Source organism: Gracilinanus agilis, chromosome 4 (genome assembly GCF_016433145.1).
Source record: "Gracilinanus agilis isolate LMUSP501 chromosome 4, AgileGrace, whole genome shotgun sequence".
NCBI lineage: Eukaryota > Metazoa > Chordata > Mammalia > Didelphimorphia > Didelphidae > Gracilinanus > Gracilinanus agilis.
This window is the reverse complement of record NC_058133.1, coordinates 76,163,344-76,185,983: the sequence shown is the minus strand read 5'-3', so window position 1 is coordinate 76,185,983 and position 22,640 is coordinate 76,163,344. Positions and strand designations below refer to the sequence as shown.

The window sequence follows — 22,640 nt, the reverse complement described above, 5'->3', positions numbered from 1 at the left end:
TACGGGAGGGGGCTGGAAAGAGGGAAGGGAAAGAATATGAATCATGTAACCATGGGGAAAACCCAAAATTAATTAATTAAATAAATAAGATTAATTTTAAAAAAGATCTGAAAAAGAAAAAAGTACAGTATGAAACATCATCATGTGGAGCTTATTTTTTTAAGTATGTGAAATTTACAATAATAATACTAGAACTGCCCTGTTTTTCTAAGCCTCACTTAAAAAAATTTCTTCTGTATATTTTAAAAAATGTTTTAGTCTTTGTAGTGGCAAAACAACAACAACAACTGGAAAATAAAGATATGCCCTTCGATTGGGGAATGGATGAACAAATTGTGGGATATGCTGGTGATGGAATACTATTGTACTCAAAGGAATAACGAATTGGAGGAATTCCATGTGTACTGGAACAACCTCCAGGAATTGATGCAAAGTGAAAGGAGCAGAACCAGGAGAACATTATACACAGACTGATACACTGTGGTAAAAATCGAATGTAATGGACTTCTCTACTAGCAGCAATGCAATGATCCAGGACAACTCTGAGGGGCTTATGAGAAAGAACACTATCCACATTCAGAGGGAAAACTATGGAAGTAACACAGAAGAAAAACAACTGCTTGAACACATAGGTTGATGATATGATTTGGGATGTAGACTCTAAATGACCACCCCAATGCAACTATTAATATGGAAATAGACAATGATCAATTGATCAATGACACATGTAAAACCCAGTGGAAATATGCATTCGCTAGGGGGAGCGGGGGGGGGGGGGGTAGAAGAACATGAATCATGTTAAAAAAAAAAAAAGAAAGAAGAAAAATGCTTTACTGATACTCTTTTCTTCTTGTTTTATATCACCATCAGTCCCTATTCATTATCCTCCCACTTCTCCTCCCAAACTCCCAAAATAAAAATCCTCTCTCTTTTAACAAATATAGTCAAACTAAACAAATTCACACATTGGTTATACCAGAAAATATGTCTCGTTTTGTACCTCTATTCAATCATCTGTCTCCTAAGAGGTGGGAGGCAAGCTTACTCATAAGTTGAATAGAGTCATGATTAATTATTGCTTTGATTACAGTTATGTCTTTCAAGGGTGTGTTCCAAAACATTATGGTTGTCATATATATTTTGCTCTTTTTTCTGCTCACTTCATTTTATAATATTTCATATAAGTCTGTAGGTACCTCTAAATCTGTTCTATTCATCACTTGTCTAGGTATAATAAAATTCCATTATATTCATATGCCACAATTTGTTCAGCCACAACCCAATTGATAGCTACCCAATTTGTTTCCAGTTCTTTTCTACAATAAAATATGCTATAAAAATATTTTTGTACATGTGGGACCTCTTGGCAGTTGTATGCAATTTGGTAACTTTTTCAACATTGTTCAACTTGCTTTGCAAAATGACTGGACCACCACATGGCTCTACCAACAGTGTGTTAGTCTGGCTGTCCCACAGCTGAGGGCAGGAATATTTTCATTGATGACTTGTTATCACCAGTGCCAGCAAAGTGTCTTCTGAATAATAACTGCTTAATGTATGCTTGTGAAATTATACTGAACTTATTATTTTACAATTTTCTGATTATCAATATTAAGTGACACATAAACATAGTCATGTCATTTAAGTTGTATGAACTGTCCTGAAGGATATCCAACAATAATACAAACAGAAAAGAGATTTGTTATATGTGAGATCCAGATTCTCCTGCTCACAGATGCCATGGTTCTGACTCTATGAAGCCTCAGAAAAACTACAGAATTTCCTTTAATGAGATCTTCCACCACTCAAAAAATCTGGTCCAACATTTCACACAGAAAGAAAAATGGATGGATGTAATCTCCTGAGGATTGTGATTTTGGGGGGTGGATTTTGGGGGGCTTTAAGTGAATTTATCTGTTTTCTGAGCTTTGAAGTATCAGAGAGAGGCTGTTTGGGTCAATTTATTTTACATACTATATAATTTATCTTAAATGATTATATCAGGTATAATCACAATACAATCCAGAGCTGTAGTCCATTTTTTCTCCTAGAATTTCTGTGTTCAAGGAGCTCTCCCAGACAAAAGGTAAATGCTCTTCATTCTGGTCTCTGCTCTTTTTCAATGTGCTCCTTTACTGATTGTTCTTGTGGTTGTTTTGCTAATGAATTGGTATCCTGTTCTTGGGGTGGGGGGTGAAGGGATGGAGAAAAGTATCTGATCAAAGTTAAGAGATAATTCGACCAGTGCAAATACAGGATGTCAAAAATGTTTTTTGGGGGGAGGGGCGGGGTTCTTGGTTTTTCTTTCTTTCGTTTTGTATTTTTTTTAAATATTTGGGAATCGATTTTTTTCCCAAATTTAATAGCCCAATATAATCTAATCTTAATTGTCTTTTTTTGGTCCTTTAGTTTCTCCTTTTGTATCTAGGCTACTTTCAGGTACCCTAGCCTCTTGCTCATGCCTATGCCTCTTTCAGCATCTTTATTTTATTTATTTTTATTTTTTTAAACCGTTACCTTCTGTCTTAGAGTCAATACTGTGTATTGGCTCCAAGGCAGAAGAGTGGTAAGGGCTGGGCAATGGGGGTGAAGTGACTTGCCCAGGGTCATATAGCTGGGAAGTGTCTGAGGCCAGATTTGAACCTAGGATCTCCCATATCTAGGCCTGGCTCTCAATCCACTGAGCTACCCAGCTGCCCCCTCGTTTTGTATTTTAAACCCAAAATTTAAAACAACATAGCAGAGGTACAACATTTTATATGCCTTTTCAGGATTTCACTTTCTTTGACCTATCCACTTTAGTCCATTTGTAGTGTAAACTAACTTACTCCCAATTCAGTATTTTGCTTTAACTACAATTGGACAGATAGACTACTAAGTTATTAGTTAAGAATTGAATAGGAAGAAAAGAGTGGAATGGATTACATGTGGGAAATGATGCAAAAGTTTTGATGACTCCTTTTCCCCCACAATCTCCAGAGCATAAAGAATACAATTGACAATATTTTTCACTTCAATTCCTCCATGAATTTTTATCTAATGTAAGTAATATGTCTTTTTTCACAACATGATGAACAAGGAAATATGTATTGTATGATAATACATGTACAAACTATCTCACATTACCTGCTATTTTGGAAAAGGGGTAAGTGTGGGAAGGAGGGAGAAAACATGGATCATAAAACACCAGAAAATTACTATTAAAAACTGTATTGACATGCAATATGGAAAAAAAAATTTTAAGAGTACAAGTGGCCCAAATGACAAGAGAGAGATATTTGGTGGATGTTCACAGCTCGCATCTTGTGAATCCTAATTCGCAAAATAAGATATGGCCAAGGCCTTCTTTTTGATTGATGATGCAAGGCTTAGTGGTCCTCTCTACTATGGTACATTTTCTGTGCAAATTCTGCATTTTCTCCCTCTGACTACACGGTTTCTCCCAGAACTTCTGTTTAAGGAGAGTACTCAAGTGAGTTATGCCTCATTCCTCTCAAACATATCCTCTAAACATTCTCTACCATGCCCCAGAAAAATCTTCATCCTGGAAGTTCACTCCAGTCCTGGAATTTGGACAATTTAGATATATTTGGATAGAAGCCCCACCTCTGCCTCTGCTTGGATGGCTCCTCCCAGAACCTCCATTTAAAGGTTCTCCAGACCTTCTGTGTCTTCATTCCTCTTCAGGATGGTTTCCAGACTTTTCTACTATGACCCTCTTCCCAGACTCTTCAATCCCATCCCTCTGTCCCTTTTCAGTTTCCTTTTATGGGTTGCTTTCCTCCATTAGTATATAAGCTCCTTGAAGACAGGTCCTTCTTTGCCTACTTGTATCTGTATCCTCAGTGCTTAGCAACATTCCTGGCACATAGTAATTATTTAATGAATACCTTTTCATTTTTTCATTCAGTCTTTAAACTAATCATATATATAGAGAGATATACAGATATATATTTATTTATATATAAAATACTATTTCTATTAAGATATCTTGAATTCTCTCACTAGACTTGTTTCAGTAACTTTATCAGTTCAAATATCTCTATGTAGCTTACTTTTCTGTTTATATACCCAGCCCTGGGTCTCTCTTTTGAGCTCAAGCTATACATTATAAACAGCCTAGTGGACATTTTGATCTGAGTTCTCTGTAACAAGCCTCAAAAAGAACTTGGTATTTTCCACTTACTATACCCCCCAAAATGTAATCCTTCAAACTTCTCTATTTCAATCAAGGGAGTAGAACCACCATAGCTTTGGATCTGGAGGTTCTCCAACACTGAAATGATCCTTGTCTCACTCTCCCTTCTACATTCCAATGGGGGAAATAATAAATACATCTATAAATATATACATAATGAGCACCAGGTAATTTTGGGAGTACACTAGCAGCTGGCACATCAGGAAAGGCTTCATCCTCATTAGAAGGACATTTAGAACTAAAAACAAATCTGAAGTTCTTTTTATTGGTTTACTAAATGAGGCTTTAAGTTAAAGAGTATAAGAGGAAGCTTGGTGTAATGAAGAGTTCTAGTGATGGAGTCAGGAAGGCTGCCTTTTGCATTTGAAAAATAATAGTTAGAGTCATTTAATTTCTAAGAGTCCCTGTCAGTTCCATAAAACTACTGATTAAAGAGGGATTCTCTTCACCAACTGTGGGATTTTCCACACCATAAGTTTCCGACATAGAAGATACCACAGGCAGAGAACACAGGATTACTATATGTGCCAGGTAATTCAAACCACCTCTACCACTACAACTAACAGCCCTATCCTCCAACAAAAACAAGAGCAGAGTTCAAGCATTCTCACCCCATTTTCCAATTGATATTCCTGCCCCAAATCTTCCCCAGGGCCCATTAATTCTCCATATAGCAACCAAAGAACATTGCCAAAAGACTGGCTCAATATTGTCACCAGCATTCCATAAACTCCAGTGACTCCCTATTACTTTTAGGGTCAAACAGTTATTCGGTCAGCAAACATTTATTCAGTGTCTAATACATTCCAGGTACTGTAAGTACTGAGAATACAAATACCAGAAAGAAGAAAGACAAGGGATTTATATCCTAATGGGTAAAAGTAACATAAAAGGAAGCTAAAAGGGGAAGAAGGGCCATGATAGAAGAATCCCAGAATGCAGACCAAAAAGATATCCTCTCTAAATGGAGGTTCAATAAGAGAGAGGGAGAACACAAAGGCCAAAGAGACTTCCATTGTGTGAGTTCTAGGGCTGGAGTGAAGCTTCAGGATGAAGAGCTAGGGCAGGGGTGAGGAAGTCCAGAATATAGTCTGGAAAGGAAGAGATGCTGCAGGTCTGGGAACCATTCTTAAATGAAGTTTTTATGGTTAAGTAAGGGATAGAATAATAACTTGTATATCAGTATCTCTTAATACTACTAAGTGTTTGGATTTAGTACTGAGCCAGCCTCAGTTTCCTCGTCTACAAAATGGAGATAATAATACCTATAGTATTTGCCTACAAAGTAGTTCTAGGGCTCAAATCAGAATATATCTAAAGTCCTTTATACAATTTTAAATGCTATATAAACATGGATTATAATATTATTCTAAATTAATATCCTATATTCTTTCCATTAAATATTAGGTGTCTCTTTTGATTTAGAAAAGATGAAAAAAGCAAGTGGAGGTTATAGGATAGTCAAAGAATAATTTTATAGAAATATAAAAGTAACTAAAGGATAGCTCTGTAGTCTGGAAAAGAAAAAGATATTTAGAATCCTCATTAGCTCTTAAGGGTTACAAAACAATATGCTAACAGTCACCAACTAAGGGAGGTCTGTCTCCATACTTTACATCTAGCAGAGAACTTTTAGTAAAAGGGTATGGTCAAGTCTTACTCCACTAGAATAAAGATTCAAGGCCATAATATATTCAGGTAGTAAGTATAAAGCTGAAAGATACTATGAATATACAGTACCCTATTGTATTATGATGGAGTTTGTTACTTTATTATAAGGTCTCAATATTACTAGCTCAAGAAGAGCATTCATAATAAAAGAGCACCATTCATTATGGGGCATTCTTTATAATAGAGTAACAAGTTAAGCCATAAAACAGAGAGGACATTATAGCCCAGACAATTGTGTATAGAAGCAACATAATAAAGCATTATCTTCTATTGAAGCCATCCTAAAATGGCAAAGGATATGAATTTTAAGAGGAAAGGGATATACATAAACACGAAGAAAGCAAGAACAAAGGACATATTTTCTATGACAGTTGATTTAATTTTGTGGTCCTTTCTTAATAAATGCATCTTTGGATCTCTTTTGTTTAGAGTAGCATTATCAGACTCAGAAAACAGCGGATACTAAAAACTATATCCCAGTGGGCTGTATATTGATTTAAAAAATAAATATAAATATTGTAAATGTTGTATTTTTATTTTGTTAAATGTTTCTTGATTACATTTTAGTCTTCAGGTTCAGGGTACAGAAAGTATTACAGATGAATATGTGCCCTATGTGTCTGACACCTCTAGTCTAGAATATCTACAAGTAGAATATTCTGCTCATTTCTGTATTTGGGGGCAAAAATGTCTCAAAACCTTCATTTTGTTGAAGGTCCATCTTTTTTTCCATTAGAAATCAGGCTCAGCTTAGAGGACATGTTATTTTGATTTATAAGTTTAAGTTCTTTTATGTTATGGAATATTTTGTTCCATACTTTTCTTTTTCCCTCCTTACATCACATATTTTGGTTTTGTATTTTTTTAAATGTTCATTGATATATTTTTTGTTTACATCACCTATTTCCTACTCTATCCCTCTTTTCACTCCATTCCTGAGAACCATCACTTATAATAAAGAATAAAAGGAAGAAAAAAATTCAGCAAAATTAACCAATATATTGGAAAAACTCTGATAATTGTATATAGAGAACTAGTCTCATGGTTCCATACCTCTGTGAAGCAGGGAGAAGTTTTTTTTTTTTTTTTAATTTTTTTTTTAAACCCTTGTATTTTGGTGTATTGTCTCATAGGTGGAAGAGTGGTAAGGGTGGGCAATGGGGGTCAAGTGACTTGCCCAGGGTCACACAGCTGGGAAGTGGCTGAGGCTGGGTTTGAACCTAGGACCTCCTGTCTCTAGGCCTGACTCTCACTCCACTGAGCTACCCAGTTGCCCCCGAGAAGTATTTTTTTTTAATATTTTCTTTGGAAATAAACTAGATTGTTATAATTTTGTGATACTGTTTCCATTGTTTAATTATTGTTACTTTGGATACTATTGTAGTCCTTCAGTAAAGCATTTTCCTGATTCTGTTTATTTCAATTTTTATTAATTCATAAAAGCCTGAATGTTTATGTTTCTCCATATGCATCATATTTATATTTTCTCGTTTAGTTTCATACTCTATTTATATTTTTCTTCTTTATGATAATGCTCAGAAAGTAACAATAACAACATAATAATCAAAACTGAATGCTGCAAAATTTTGATAATGGGGATTGGCCCCCAAGGAAGAAACTGAAAAGAAGCCTCTCCCCTCACTTCTTTGCAGAGGCCAGGGATCACGTGTGTTGAATACTGTACATAAATCAATGTTTTTTTTCACATATTATTTAATTACGGTGCACTAATCTTGCCTCTCTTTTTTCCTAATTATTCTTTTTTTCTACAAATTATGTTTATTTTACCAATTACATATAATAACAGATTTCTACATAAGTTTTCTGAGGTTATATAATATAACTCTCTCTGTCTCTATCTCCCTTTTCCCTGTCCCAAAGGTGGCAAGTGATTTCCTAATTATTCTAAAGGATGGGTATTTGTGGAAAGAAGGGCTACAATGGGAAATGTAGGTGATATAAAAATAGGAGATTTAATAAAAATTCTTTTCAAAAAAACTGGTGTCTCTGACACTAACCCTGAACAATTGATTTGACCTTCCTTCTCTCTACTTTTCTCAGTTGCAGAATGAGGAACTTAACAATTTCTGAAGTCCCTTCTAATTTAACATCTATGATGCTATGATTGTTGTACAGAGGAAAAACTTCTATAATCATTTTGGTTCCAAGTATTTCATGGAATGTACTTAAATAAAGCACATTTAGAAATGTTGCAAAGAAAAAACTAACAAATATAGAAGCACTTACTCTCCATTTCTTTATATACCTCTCCAACACAAGGAATTAGTTAGGCAAGAATAAGCCTTAGCTAAATTCTGGATGATAATCAACCAATTCATTTCCTCTGTCCTGACAATCAAACAATTTTTGATTAAGTAGACTGGGGGAAAGAATAGAACAGAGATGAATTTAGGAGCAAGAAAAATGAACAGGAACAGACTGAAATTAACACTGTATTATTACAACACCTTAACAGCTCTACCATATGAGGAAGAAAGAATATAAGTGAAAATATCTTGTTTGAGCCTGAGAAGAAAACTGATATTGTCTAGGACAAGTAGCAAATTCTGTTTCTGTCAATTACTTCTTCATATCACCTCCTGACATGGCAAAAAATGAGTCTGGTGACTGCAACAAACTGTACCCATTGCACTAATTACATCAAAAGGTATACCACACAAACAGAAGAGCAAAGATCAAAGTTGACCACTAACTTATAATTCAGAAACTTACATAGCACTGGTTAAAAAAAAGTTCCTGAAATAGCCAAGTTTTTCTTAGAAATGCATTTACTTTTCTTCACAAAAAAGTAACATGGACAATTTTAAAATATGATCTCTTCTGTTTGGTCAACAAGTGTTTTCCTAAAGTTCATTCTAAATGGAAAAATCTTTTAAAAGATCACAATAAAACAAAAAGCAAGTTGTTCCATCAATATCTCATCTTTCACACTTAAAATAATAAATATTTGTTTCTACTTTTAAAAATTTATAAATTCAAGATCCTATTCATTGACATTGTTCTATCCCTTTGAATTTGGTTTCTTTGCCTGGAATGGCTTATGGAATCACAATCCAAATTGGAATAATTTCTGTCATTGGAGGACTAGGTCCAAGATCAATTTGTTTCTATATTTTTTGTTATCTAATATCAATTGGACTGTTCCCCAATACCTGTCAGAATTCTGCCTCTTACCATAAAAATGTCAAGTCTTTCTAATTCTAGTTGGGTAACAGTGGTTCTGTTCCCCAATTACTTCCAGACTATAGAACCATACCCTCTCTACTGCTAGTTCATCCTGGAACTTCCTTCAGTGCCTGGAGTCCCCTTGCTTTGGAAGAGTCTGTTATCCCCTCAGCCCACTTGCCATGGATATCTTTGTGCCCTGCCTGTCTACCTTCTTCCACTCTTGAGTTCCTCCAGATGTCTCCATTTTGTGGGGAGGGCAAAGTCAACTTACCTTCAATTCTCCTTCTAGTCATGCTCCTGACTTCCTCTGGATTTCTGAACCATCCTACAGAGTATCTTCATTCCTCTGTCTCCTCCCTTCTACCTTTTCAGTTCATTTCTGTGTACTGCCATTACCAATTAGAATTTAAGCTTCCAGAAAGCAGATATTGCCTTGCTCTTTGTTTGTATTTCTATCTTTTTAAATTTTGAAAGAAAGAAATATGAGATAGATGATACTGCAGTGAGATGGTTTCTAAACTGAATAAATGGCTGGACGCAAGGAGTAATCATTAGTGGTTCTGTGTCAACACAGAGGGAGAATTCCAGGGGAATGCTCTAGAGATGAGTTCTGTGCCATTTAACTACTGATTAGAATAATGGTTTGGAGGGATAACAGAGAATCAAGAATAAAAAAATATGGATTGAATCTATTAAGAAAATTTAAAGGGTGAAAGTAAAAGTCTTACATTAGGTTAAAAATTTAATTTTAAAAGTATAAGATGGTGGATAGTAACAGAGCAATTTATCTGTAAAAGATATAGGGATTTGTGTGGACTATAAGCTCATTATGTGTGGTGGCAGTCAAAAAACTAAAGTTATATTGGGCTGTCCGAGGAGAGGAATAGCTTCTAACATCAAAGACGTTATGGTTCCACCTATGCTTTCTGCATTAATGAGGCATTTGGAATATTGTGTTTCAGTTTGAATTAGCGTAGGAAGAATAAAAAAGTTAGAACAGTAAAAAAAAATAGTAACCATAGATAACAAGTATTGTGAAGGGCTCTGTGGCCTTGTTATTAGGAAAATTTGAAGAAATAAGAAAATGATTAATTTATTGGAGAGAAGGCTCAAGGGAAGAACAGTTAACTTCAAATATTTTAAAGGATGTTATATGAAAGAAGAATCAGACCTGTTTTTTTGGCCCCAGAAGACTAAGCAAAAAGCAATGAGTAAAAATTGTAGAGAAGAAAATTTAGGATTGATGTCAGGATAAACTTTGGCACTCTATTCTGCCTAGCACTACTTTACAAAGTGTTCCATTCTCCAAAATTACTGATCATTCTCTACTCTCCCAATAAAAACTCCCATTTTCCAAGCACAACCAATCTTATTTAGGTATTTGATGGAAATAATTCTCAACAAACCATGGATAACAAAAAACCATAACCTTTCTACTGTTATAGGAAAAGTTAAGATGTGTAAGTTTTGAAGATGGACAGCAGAGTGCAAAATTCTGGGATTCTGAGAGAGCAGCTACTGTTGGAGAGGGACAGTTAGGCCCGAGGGCTGCGGCTTTTCTCTTTGAAGAGTTTAGCTGTTTCTCTGTGGCTTTTCTTCCTGCCTTAACTCCCATCCTACCTGCTCCTTGGTTATCCTGTTACCTGTTGGCTATGTTTTGACATCTGCTGAGTTCCTTTGCTGATCATGTAACAACTGACAGTTGTTCGTGAGACCTGTCCTAGATCCTTGGATTTTGGTCCATCTTTGGGCCCTGTTAGACTTACACAGACCCTTTCCTTAAATCATCAAAAGGGGGTGTGTTGCTTGGAATTCAGGGAGGTCCCATTTAAAAGTATTTTACAAACTTCCTGTGGACATGTGGGGGACTTTGAAACTACATTTTCTGTTTGGGTTTCTGGTTTCCGACGTGATAACGTCAGACAATGGGAACCAACGTATAGAGCAGCTTGAGAAGACCTCTTTGGCTACGTAGACAAGATGGGGACTGGCAGCAATTTGAATTTTTACAGGCGCGTGGTCTAATTTATTTTTATCAACATGGCTTTAATTAAATTATTATTTTCCCTCATAATATCAGCCTTTATCATTTTTAATCCTTACAGGGGGTTAGCTTAGCGGAGTACAGGAATTTGGGGTTATATAGAGAGAATAGGAGTAGAATAGGAAAATCACTCAGAAGACATCTGTAAAGAGATTTTTAGATCTGCGGGGAGGTGTACATAGTTAACATTAGATTTAGTTTATCCACATCCCTTTTAATCTGTCCCTAGTTTATTAAACCAACTGTTATTTCACATTTTGGTGATCTGTGTCATCTCAGTATCAGGCTCTGCCTGCACTGGGCTTGGATGGCCTTCCCAAAACCAGTATTTTCTTCTGTTACTGGCCCTAACAGACATCTAACACATCCCCTTAGAACCCACCAATAAGAGATGGCTTAATTTTTTAAATGGATATTTGTCATCTAAAATGAATCTGTGTATCCAATTACACTGAAAAAAAAATTCAGGGTAATGTGGACAGTACAAACAGCTGTGGAAGGACAATTCTGAATTGGGAGGAGTCTTCCAGGAAGACTGCTTCATTTGAGCAACTCCTGTTTTTCATTTTTTCTTTCTATCCTCTATTTCTGAATCCAAAGGTTTTAAGGGCTCTATGACTTATTGCTTTGTTTGTTTCCACAAAGGTAGCTGTAATTACAAGAGTTCCAGTAAGTAAAGGGATTTTTTTTTTCTTTAACTTTGGCATGAGTGTAATCAAGATAAGGTAAAAAAGGATGAGGATGGCAAAAGGTATGAGTAAGAGACAATATCTGTTTGTATATACAGGGACTGTCTTAATCATCTAATCCCCAGAAGCAACAAACCCTAGCTAAAAGATATGAATTTAGGCAAATCATTTTCATAGTGCTGGGCCTCAGTGTCTTCACTTATAAAAAATTATTTTGGATGCCTTAAAGGTCTCTTTTGACTCTAAATACATGACCCAATGATTCTTATTGCTGATAGTAAGAGAGTCATAAAGTACTTTTTTTAAGGTTTACATTAGCCAGAGAAGCAAAAGATAGGCCACCATCTAAATTCTTCTGGCTTGATTATAATATCATTTCCATATATGCCCCAAAGGGTTGTGCTATCCCAAAGAATAAGTGACACTGATAATGCCATAAAAAGCTATATCTAGCAAGTTCCTGGAAATAAAGGGGACCTGAAGTTTAAAAAACACATGCAAACTCACCAAATTTTAAAATGGAATATTATATTTCAAATTATGAGGTAGAGAACAAAAATATTTATGGAATTAGATTTGGGAAGGGACATCTAAGGCAAAAAAATGAATATTTTTCAACTGCTATAAGTTCTAAATACACAATATAGTTTATATGGTAGAAAATTGAAAATTTGGTGTTACTAACAGAAATTCTACACCTACAATTCTAAGTAGTAGAACACTAACTGTGGAGTTCTGTGCCTGTTAGCTCTCATTCATATTCAGAAAGATTTTTTCTGGGTGCTGGCTGGTCCTACATTTGCTGACTGATACTAAGATTTTATTACCATGAAGAGTTAGGGTAATAAGGGTCAGGACTTAGAACAATAAGTATATGTTTAAATATTTGTTGTCATTCTCATTTTTAATTATAAAATACAAAGGGGACCCTGAGATTAAATACATACTTAGACTACCAAGTGTCTAAGAACAATGGTCTTCACCACACCCTGGGCTTTTCTATGGACAAGTTAAAAGAAAAATAGTATACTAGTTCTTAGAACTTAAAGAATGTGTATATAAATTTAAAATGAACATCTATTCATGTTGAAGAAAAATTTAATTAAATACCCAAACCATTTCTGTAGAGGTCAAAGGGATGGATATCAATGGGGAAGGCTGAGTATGTTGCATGGTGTATTTTGGTGAGTGGGGAGAGAATAAGGCTAGGATCTAGCTCCTAGCTTTATACGGAAGAAATGGCCTCCACTCAATTTAACCTCTGGTAACTACAATGGAAATTATTTAGTGGACCACAAGTTGGAATTTTTGAGTTAGGCTGCAACAGATCCGTTTTGTCATACTTCCTTCTAAATTTATGTATCAGAACTCAGGCAACCCTTACTCCCCCCTCCCCCCCACTAACTTATCTGGTACCATATTTCCCATGATTAGAATGGAGAAACAGGAGGGGGAGGTGGACAAATGGAGACCAGGAGTACAGAAGTAATGCTAGTTATCAGTAAACTATAAACGAATTTCTAACATGCTTGCCTCTAATTTCTTCAGACATAAAAGCTGCATACCAATTAAAAAGAGAAGAAAATCAATAGAGCACCTAAAAGAAAAAGGATTACTATCTAACTAATACAAAAAAAGCAGCCCAGGCTGGAAGTGCAATAGTCACTCAGGAGCTCTACCCCAGAAATGATCCACACAGTGACTGACTTTGGCTTGCTGTTTCTCATCTAGGCCAGTTCACCCCCACTCCCCAGGCTTTAACACTATGCCTAAAAGGTCTTTTGCTCTTGAGGGCTCACCATATTTTGTGCTGGATTTAGTGTGAACAACTCATCAGTCTTAGCCCTACAGCTCAGAACCACTGTGTCAATCTACCAATCTCAGCAGGGAGCACAGACACACATCACAATTCCTGAATATAAAAATCAACTTTTCCAAGATTTTCCAATAGAAAATAAAATTCATGTAAATGTAGAGTTAAAACACATGAACACAAACTAAACTTCAGTCATCTTGTTTAGCGGATAGGAAGATGAATATTGCAGCAATATCTTCTCATTATATCAGAATTATTTTGGTTTCAGCACCTTCTTGTAATCTAGACTAGAAATGCAGAATAAATAAAAAAAACATTCATGACCATTTACAAATGTGTAATTCTAAGAAACTTAGAACTAAAGGGTACAATATTATTCAGGAGGAACTTTACAATTTAAAGAAAGAGAACTTCTATTTTACTATCAGAAGAATCAGCCTTTAAGTGTAATACTGGAAAGAAAAGCTGCTGCACTTAAATTAAAGAGATTTATTTGGCTTAAACATCTATAAGAATTTATTCTTCTTGAAGTGTATTACAAAACAGAACTATTGCTCACCTGAATAGAAGGTATTAATTTTGGCAAGTTCCTTTTCACAGGTTTGGAAAAATTTCTCTTCAAACTTGGCAAAATACCTCTTTACTGTATCTTCATCTGTAACTGAAATACAAGAAAAATAAGTAGAGAATTAAATTCTGAAAAGATTATAAAACTAAGAGAAATTAAAGTCTATGTCACTTCCTCAGCTTTTCAAAATTGAAACTATAAAAAATTGTTTTAATGTAAAATGAATCTGCTAGTATTTTGGAATAATATCAAGAAAAAGAAAATCAAATTAATCAACAGTATACAAGTTTTTATTTACATGAGAGATTGTATGACTTTATAATAATAAAATTAAACTTATCTTCAATAAATAAATTCAACATACTTCTGTATAAGAAACAAATACAACTAAATGACATATTTTCACAAATTGTTCAGCTCAATCGCAAAAATGAAATATTTTTCACTAAACCAAACTCTTAAAAATCTGTTTGACTCATTTAGAGTTAATATGGAGGAAGTCATATAAATGTAATCAATATTCTTTATTGAAAGATAACACTATACTTAATAATTAATACTCATTCAAGGTGATTGCTTGAATAATTAGTAGATACCAGAGCAGAAACTTGGTATGACAGGAAAAACATTAGATTAGGAATCAGAAGTAACCGACTCTGTACCTTTGGGCATATTACACAGTAACTGATACTTAAAGAGCACTTTTGAATTTACACAATACTCTTTGCAGTAGTCAGTGCAATTATTAATTCCATTAAACAGATAAGTAAGCCTAAGCTCAGGAGAGGTTACGTGATTCTCATAAAGATTATGAAAATAACAAGGAATAGCACCAGAATCTGAACCAAGGATTTCTGACTCTATACAAAATAGCCTTTGCATTATAACATGAAGCAGATATTACAAGAACAATTCTTCCCATTATACAGATGAGGAAATTTCTTAGCAATTTCAAGTGGTTTTGCTATCAAACCTCACCACACAATTGAAAGTTTTCTCTCCAAAGTTAATCTCTTAACTGCCAAGTCAAATGGTCCTTTCTCAATTTTCACCCTTTATATTCTTGCAGCACTGATCATAGATTATTGATTGGCTTCTCCTCAAAGATCTCATCCTTCTGGGTTTTTATGGCACTACCCTCCTTTGGTTCTTCTTCTTGGCTGACAGTTTCTTTTCAGTCTTCTTTGCCCTCTGTGGGTAATCCTCAAGGATGTAAACTAGACCTTCTTTTCTTCTCTCTTCTCTACACTACTTCCTTGATGATTTCATCAGCTCCCAAAGATTTAATTGATCCCCTCTATTTGGGGAGACAATTTCCAAATATATATATATATATAACAAGCATTCTCCAGAGCTCTTACCCTATAAACAACTGATTATTAGACACTTTAAACTGGATAAAGGAATCTCAAATTTAATTCATGTCCAACATGAAGCTCATTATCTTTACTCAAGAATCACTCCTCTTCCAAGTGTGCCTATTTATGCTGAAGTTATCACCAATCTACAGTCACTCAGGTTTGAAAACCCTGGCATTGACCTGGACTCCTCAAGTCTCTCACCTCTTGCCTGAACCATTGTGACAGCCTCATTGGTCTTCACTACTCAAACCTCTACCCATTCTATTCCATCTTCCACATGCCTACCAAAGTGATTTTTCTAAACTGTCAGTCTAACATCATTCTTCTACTTAAACTCAAATGGCTCCCTATTAGCTCCAGCATCAAATGTAAGCCCTTCAATTTGATTTTTAAAGTACTTCATATGGGAAGAATTTATGACCAAACAAGAAAGAACATTATACGATTAAAATAATTTCGACTATATTAAATGTAAATGGTGTGTGCAAACAAGACCAATGTAACCAGGATTAGAAGGGAAACAACAAACCAGGGGGAAATTTTTATAATAAATTTCTCTGATAAAGTTCTCATTTCTCAAATATATAGGGAACTAAGTCTCTCTATATAATATATATGTAATATATAACATATAATATACAAGAACACAAGTCATTCTCCAATTGACAAATGGTCAAAGGTTATGAATAAGCAGTTTTCAGATGAAGAAATCAAAGTTATCAATCATCATATGAAAAGATTTCTAAATCCCTCTTGATTAGAGAAATGCAAATTAAAACAACTGTGAGGTACCACCTCACACCTATCAGATTGGCCAATATGTCAGTAAAGGAAAGTGATAAGTGTTTAAGGGGATGTTGCAAAATTGGGACACTAATACATTGTTGGTGGAGTTATGAACTGAACCAACCATTCAGGAGGGTAATTTGGAACTATTCCCAAACGGCTATAGTAAAACAATGCATACTTTGATCCAGTAATACCACTACTAGGTCTATATCCCAAAAAATTATAAAAAAAAGGGAAAGGACATACTTGTACAAAAATATTTATAGCTGCTCTTTTTGTGGTGGCAAAGAATTGGAAATTGAAGGGATGCCCATCGATTGGGGAATGGCTGAACAAATTGTGGCATATGATAATGATGGAATACTATTGTGCTGTAAGAAATGGTGAACAGGATGATTTCAGAAAAAGCTGTAAAGACCTATATGAAATGAGGCAGAATGAAATGAGAAGATCCAGGAGAACACTGTACAATCCTGTGAAAAACTTAGCTACTCTTGGCAATAAAATGATGTAGGACAATTCTGAGGGGCTAATGATAATGTTCTCCATCTACAGAGAATGAACTGTTGGGGGTCAGAATGCATATCAAAACAAATATAATGAACTTACATGTTGTCTCCTATTAGGCTGTAGCTCTTTGAGAGCAACGACTATCATTCATTTGCCTTTCTTTGTAATGAATATCAGAACTGTTGGAGTTGGAATGCAGAGCAAAGCATACCATTTTTCACTTTAATTTATTTGGGTTTTTATTTTGGGGTTTTGGTTTTATAGGATTATACTTTTTTCACTTTAATTTATTTGGGTTTTTATTTTGGGGTTTTGGTTTTATAGGATTATACTCTTACAAAAATTAACAATGTAGAGATATTATTCTGCATGATAACAAATGTATGACACAGATAAAATTGTTTGCCAGCTCTGGGAGGGGAGAGAGATGGGAGGAAAGGAGACAATTTGGTTCATATAACTTCAGAAAACTTGTGTGAGAATTTGTTATTAAATGTAATTGGTAAAATAAAATTATCTTTATAATGAAGGAAAAAAATAAGATACTTCATAATTAAACCACAACTGACCTGGCCACCCTTATTTTACAAGCATTCTTTTTCTTGCACTCCAGGATCAGTGCAAACTGGTCATCTTGTTTCTTACAATGACACACTATTCCTCACCTTTTTATTGGCTGTCAACCATGTCCATAACACACTCCCCATTCTCTTAAAGAATTCCAAGTTTCCTTTAAAGTGCTACCTTCTACACGAAGCCAAAAAATTTACCATTTTTTGGGTATATTCTTAAAAGTACATTATTTTATTCTCTGTAAATCTATAATCTTACCTTTTAACTAAATTAATTACTGCCTATTTTACTTTAAAAATCTAATTTTCCACCCTACACACTATAACTTCCCCTTTCACATTTTAACTGACCGTACCACAACCACTGCTGTTCAATAGGAGATAGTTTTCTCTTCTTTTCTAAATGTAGCTGCTTCCTCTGATTTCATTCACTCCTAACATTTCTGTAAGCTTGCTATATGAATTATTCCCTTATCTCCTAAATCTTCAAACATTGCTTCAAAGGCTCCCTCTCCTTTTCCTTCATACATGCTCAGGTTGCCTTCATCATTTAAAAAGAAAAAACCCTCAATTTTACAACTACCTATACCTATTATCTCATATTTCCCCTCCCTTTCAATACCAAACTTTTAGGAGGAATAAAAGATAGAAGCATGAATTCAAATTCAGGTTCTCTAAGTTCATTCCAGGGCAATGCACAGAGAAGAGACTGAGAGGTCTTGAAATCCTGTCATTTGAGGAAGTACTGGGAAGGGGAAGGGGGAAAGAAGTAGGAGGGAGGGGAGCTATGATAGCCACTGTCAAGAAAGGAGGTCTTTTTTTGGGGAAGAGAAATTATAATTAGGCATATTTTTCTTGGCCCTGGAGAAGAGAACTAAAAGCAATATGCAGAAATTAATGAGTGGCAGATTGTTACATGCTTTACAGAAATTCTTCTGAATAGAGCTATCCAAAATTAGAATGGGCTGGTTCAGGAAGTAGCTCTCACTAGAATTCTTCAAGCAATGGTTGGTTGGATGGCTACCTGTTGAAGATACTAGAAAGCAGTTTCTCAATGAGGTATGGGTTGAATTTCATGGCCATTAAAATCTCCTATAGCTTTGAGGCACTGGGGATTGGTATTGATCAAGAAAAGAATCTAGTGGTGGATTAAATGTAAAATCCATATATCAACAGGTGCTTTTTATTCTAATAATAGTTTTCTACTAAAGGAGGACTTAACCCTCCTATGCCTGGAATACCCACATTACGGTCCTAATACCATTACGGTCCTAATACCATAATTTATCTGGCCATGCTTCTCTCTAGATAATATTTATTGGGTCCCTCCAAACCTTTTCCAGATCTAAAACCATAATCAAATGAACTCTCACTATTTTTGGAAAGGGCATGTCAATCCACTCCTATTGCCTAAAGTCGGAATGGTGAACCTATGGCACACATACCAAAGAGGGCACACAGAGCACTCTCTATAGGCACACACATCATTGTTCCCCCCCTCCCTGCCCAGAGTTCTAGAAAGTTACTAGAAAGGCTGAGGGACTCAGGCAGAGCTGCTCCCCTCCCCCTCTCCAATATGCCTGATGACATTTTTTTTTCACATCCCCCACCCCTCTGCCCAGCAGCCCAATGGGAGTACTTATTCCTCTTCCTCGTGGAGGGGGGGAGGCATGGGATGTGGCATGTGGTCTCTAAAAGATCTGCCATCATTGGCCTAGAGGCAGCTAGGTCAGAAAGACCGGAGTTAAAATCCTGCTTTAGGAACTTATTAGCTGGATAATCTTGGGCTAGTCATTTGTATATATTTGCTTCAGTTTCCTCAACTGTAAAATAGAGATAATAATAGCACTTACCTCTCAGGAATATTGTGAGGATCAAATAAATTTCTAAAGTGCTTAACATAGTGCCTGCCACATAAGGCATTTAATAAGTGTTTGTTTTCTTCCTTTCCCTAGGATTTCATGTAATCATCTGAGATTGAGACAAACACATTTCCCTGGTCACTTTTTCCCTTTATATGTTGCCTTCCCCTTTTAAATTATAAATTCTTTGAGGAAAAGGGCTCTTTCCTTTTGAATTTATATCTCCTATGATTAGACATAATAAGATATAATAAACATTTATTAAATGTCCACTATGTGCCAGGACTGTGCTAAGCACTGGCAACACAAACCCAAAAAAGAAAGCCTCTGTCTTCAAGAAGTTTAACATCCAATGAGGGAAACCAATACACAAAAAGAAGCTGAAAAGGTGTCGGTTGTGTAGGTATCCAGTAGGAGAGGGAGATGATGGTGGTGCTGATACAGGAGGTGTCAAAAACAAGCAGAGCAGCTTGTGGCAAATAAAAACTGGGAATCTGAGTCCTCTAAAAAGGTAGACTATAGGAGGAGTTCTGTTGTTTTGTCTGTTTTGCTCAACCACCAAGCCCTCTAATCAGAGGGATAGAACTAAGGATATTGATGAGGTGTGAATATGGCAATAAGTTTATTGGTCTACCTTATGTAAGCCTAAATCTTGGAAAGGGAGAAAGGAAAGAGAGATATGATGTTGGCTACAAGCTGAGCAACTGTCAGGCAGTCAACAGAGTATTAAGTACCTTGGAACTATCTTTTCATGTGAGATGGTGAAGATGAAGACAGAGACAGAGGGCAGCTATATGATATGAGCTGAGGAGGGGTAGAAGGAAGAGGGAAGAAAAGGAAGCTCTCAGTAAATGGCTTCCATTTTTTCAGTAAAATATAAGTCATGGTAAGCACTTAAATGCTGTATTCATTTATTCATTCAGCACAGATTTTAAATGCATAGTAATTATTAGAATATTTAATATCTGTAGTATTAGATTATTATGTATTACTTTATTATATTAATTATATTATATTATATTATTAGAATACTGACGTGATGAAACCTATATTAGAACATCTCCTTTTAAAGGTACCAGATTATGATCATTAATATTATTAGTCATGTATTATTAGCAAACAAGCCCAACTTCCTGATGAAATCTTTAATCAATCTCCTTTTCCCTAACATTTTGCTCTTGGAATATTGTAGTCCCCAGTAGTGAGAGTGAACCCCAGATTGCAAAATCTCTGGAAAGCCAGGATATGGCCAGAAGCAGTCACACAGCCTAGGCATCACATGAGGCCCCCCAAAACCCTCCTGTACTTGGCAACAACTAGTTGTTCTTGTTCTACCCGCTGAAGAAAAACATCTCCCTGAGAATCTGGACTAGATGGTTACACAATGACATACTGAATTATTCTCCTATAGAAAATTCTGTCTAAGTTTTGTTGAGGCAAACTAAGTCATTGTACTAAGATTGTAAATCATGGTTCTGGGTTAAGATGGCGGCAGAGTAAGAAGCAGCTCTTAACCTCTCCTGACCAAAACACACAAAACTCCTCAAGGGGACATAAAAACAAGTCCAGACGAACGGAGGAAACCCACAACAGGGCACAGCGTGGAAGGTACGTGGAATCCAGGCATTTCCATGCTATAAAGGGGTAAAACAGCTCTCACTAAATCACGGGCTGAGCAACCACTCCACCCCCACCCCCTCCACACACAACACCTATAGCGCCGAAGCCAGCTAAAAAGAAATAGAGCAAGTCTGGGGCACCCATTGAGTCATTGGCAGCTCTGGGGCCTGTTCCTGAGAGCAGCAAGATTTAGGACCCCAAAAAGCTAAAGAAAACACACAAACTCTAAGCGCGGGAGCAGGACGCAGAGAACGGACACAGGGCGCAGAACACAGGCTCAGAGAGCCGGCGCCAGCAGAGGCGTGGGTGGAGGCAGACACAGCCACGAGCTAAAGCTCTGAAACCCTGAGTGGGGAACCAGTGCGGACGGGTATACGGCTGTGGAAGCAGCGCCCTGAGACTTGAAAAGAAACCTCCAGCAGAGGATCAAGCAAGGGGATCCACCAGGGGGCTTGACCTTGGAAAAAACCAGACCTCAGACCTCAGGAGCCAAAAGACTGCGGATAGACCCTGAGCGCGAGGATAAACCTGAGAAGCTGCTGGGCTAACGATGGCTACCCAGTCTCAGGAAGTTCAGAAGAGAAAGATTAACAACAAGAAAAATAAGTCTTTAACACTCGAAAACTTTTACACAGAGAAAATCCAGACAACCGAGCAGACAGAGGAGGAGAACAAACAAGCATCCGGACCCTCCTCAAATAAGGAAAACTCCTCACAAGCTATGGAGTTCAAAACTGAGATTTTGAGGAAAATGGAAGAGATCTGGCAAGAAAATAATAGTTTAAAAGGTAGAATCTTGCAACTGGAAAGTGAGGCTCAGAAACCAAATGAACTGATAAACAAATTGAACACCAGAAATAACCAGATTGAAAAGGAATATCAGAAGATTATGGCAGAAAAGCAGAAGATTATGGCTGAAAACCAGAAGATTACAGCCGAAAACCAAAAGATCATAGCCGAAAACCGAAAGATTATAGCCGAAAACCAATCCCTAAAGGCTAGAATTGAGCAATTAGAAGCTAATGATCTCTCAAGACAACAAGAACAAATAAAACAAAGTCAAAAGACTGAAAAAATAGAAGGAAACATGAAATATCTCAATGAGAGAGTGACAGACCAAGAAAACCAGTCTAGAAGAGACAATTTGAGAATAATTGGTCTTCCAGAAAAACCAGAAATTAATAGAAACCTGGACTCCATACTAACAGAAATAATCCAGCAAAATTGCCCTGAAGTCCTACAACAAGAGGGCAATATAGACATTGAAAGGATCCATAGAACACCTGCAACATTCGATCCAGATAAGAAAACGTCCAGAAATATAATTGCCAAATTCAAGAGTTTCCAAGCAAAAGGAAAAATCTTACAAGAAGCCAGAAAGAAAGAATTCAAATATCAAGGAGCAGCAATCAGGATCACACAGGATCTGGCAGCCTCCACGCTAAAAGATCGCAAGGCTTGGAATATGATATTCAGAAAGGCAAGAGAGCTGGGCCTGCAACCACGGATCAACTACCCATCAAAACTGACTATATATTTCCAGGGGAAAGTATGGGCATTCAACAAAATTGAAGAATTCCAGGTATTTGCACAGAAAAGACCAGGGCTAAATGGAAAGTTTGATATCCAACCACAAAAATAGAGAGAAACATGAAAAGGTAAATAAGATACAGAGGGGAAAGAAAGAAAACTTATAATTTTTAAATTTGCCTTTTTAAGGGCCTCAGTGAGATCTAATTATCTGTATTCCT

General features: G+C 36.1%; 1 protein-coding gene across 3 annotated transcripts in view; it reads right to left on the bottom strand.

Annotated features, from left to right (window-relative positions):
• Window positions 1–22,640, bottom strand: part of XPR1 (xenotropic and polytropic retrovirus receptor 1) — a 255,578-nt gene that overhangs the window by 120,536 nt on the left and 112,402 nt on the right. For all 3 annotated transcript variants that reach the window (XM_044676921.1, XM_044676922.1, XM_044676923.1), the window contains exon 3: window positions 14,167–14,268. In XM_044676921.1, coding sequence (XP_044532856.1) covers window positions 14,167–14,268 — 102 coding nt within the window. The remainder of the gene's footprint in view (window positions 1–14,166; window positions 14,269–22,640) is intronic.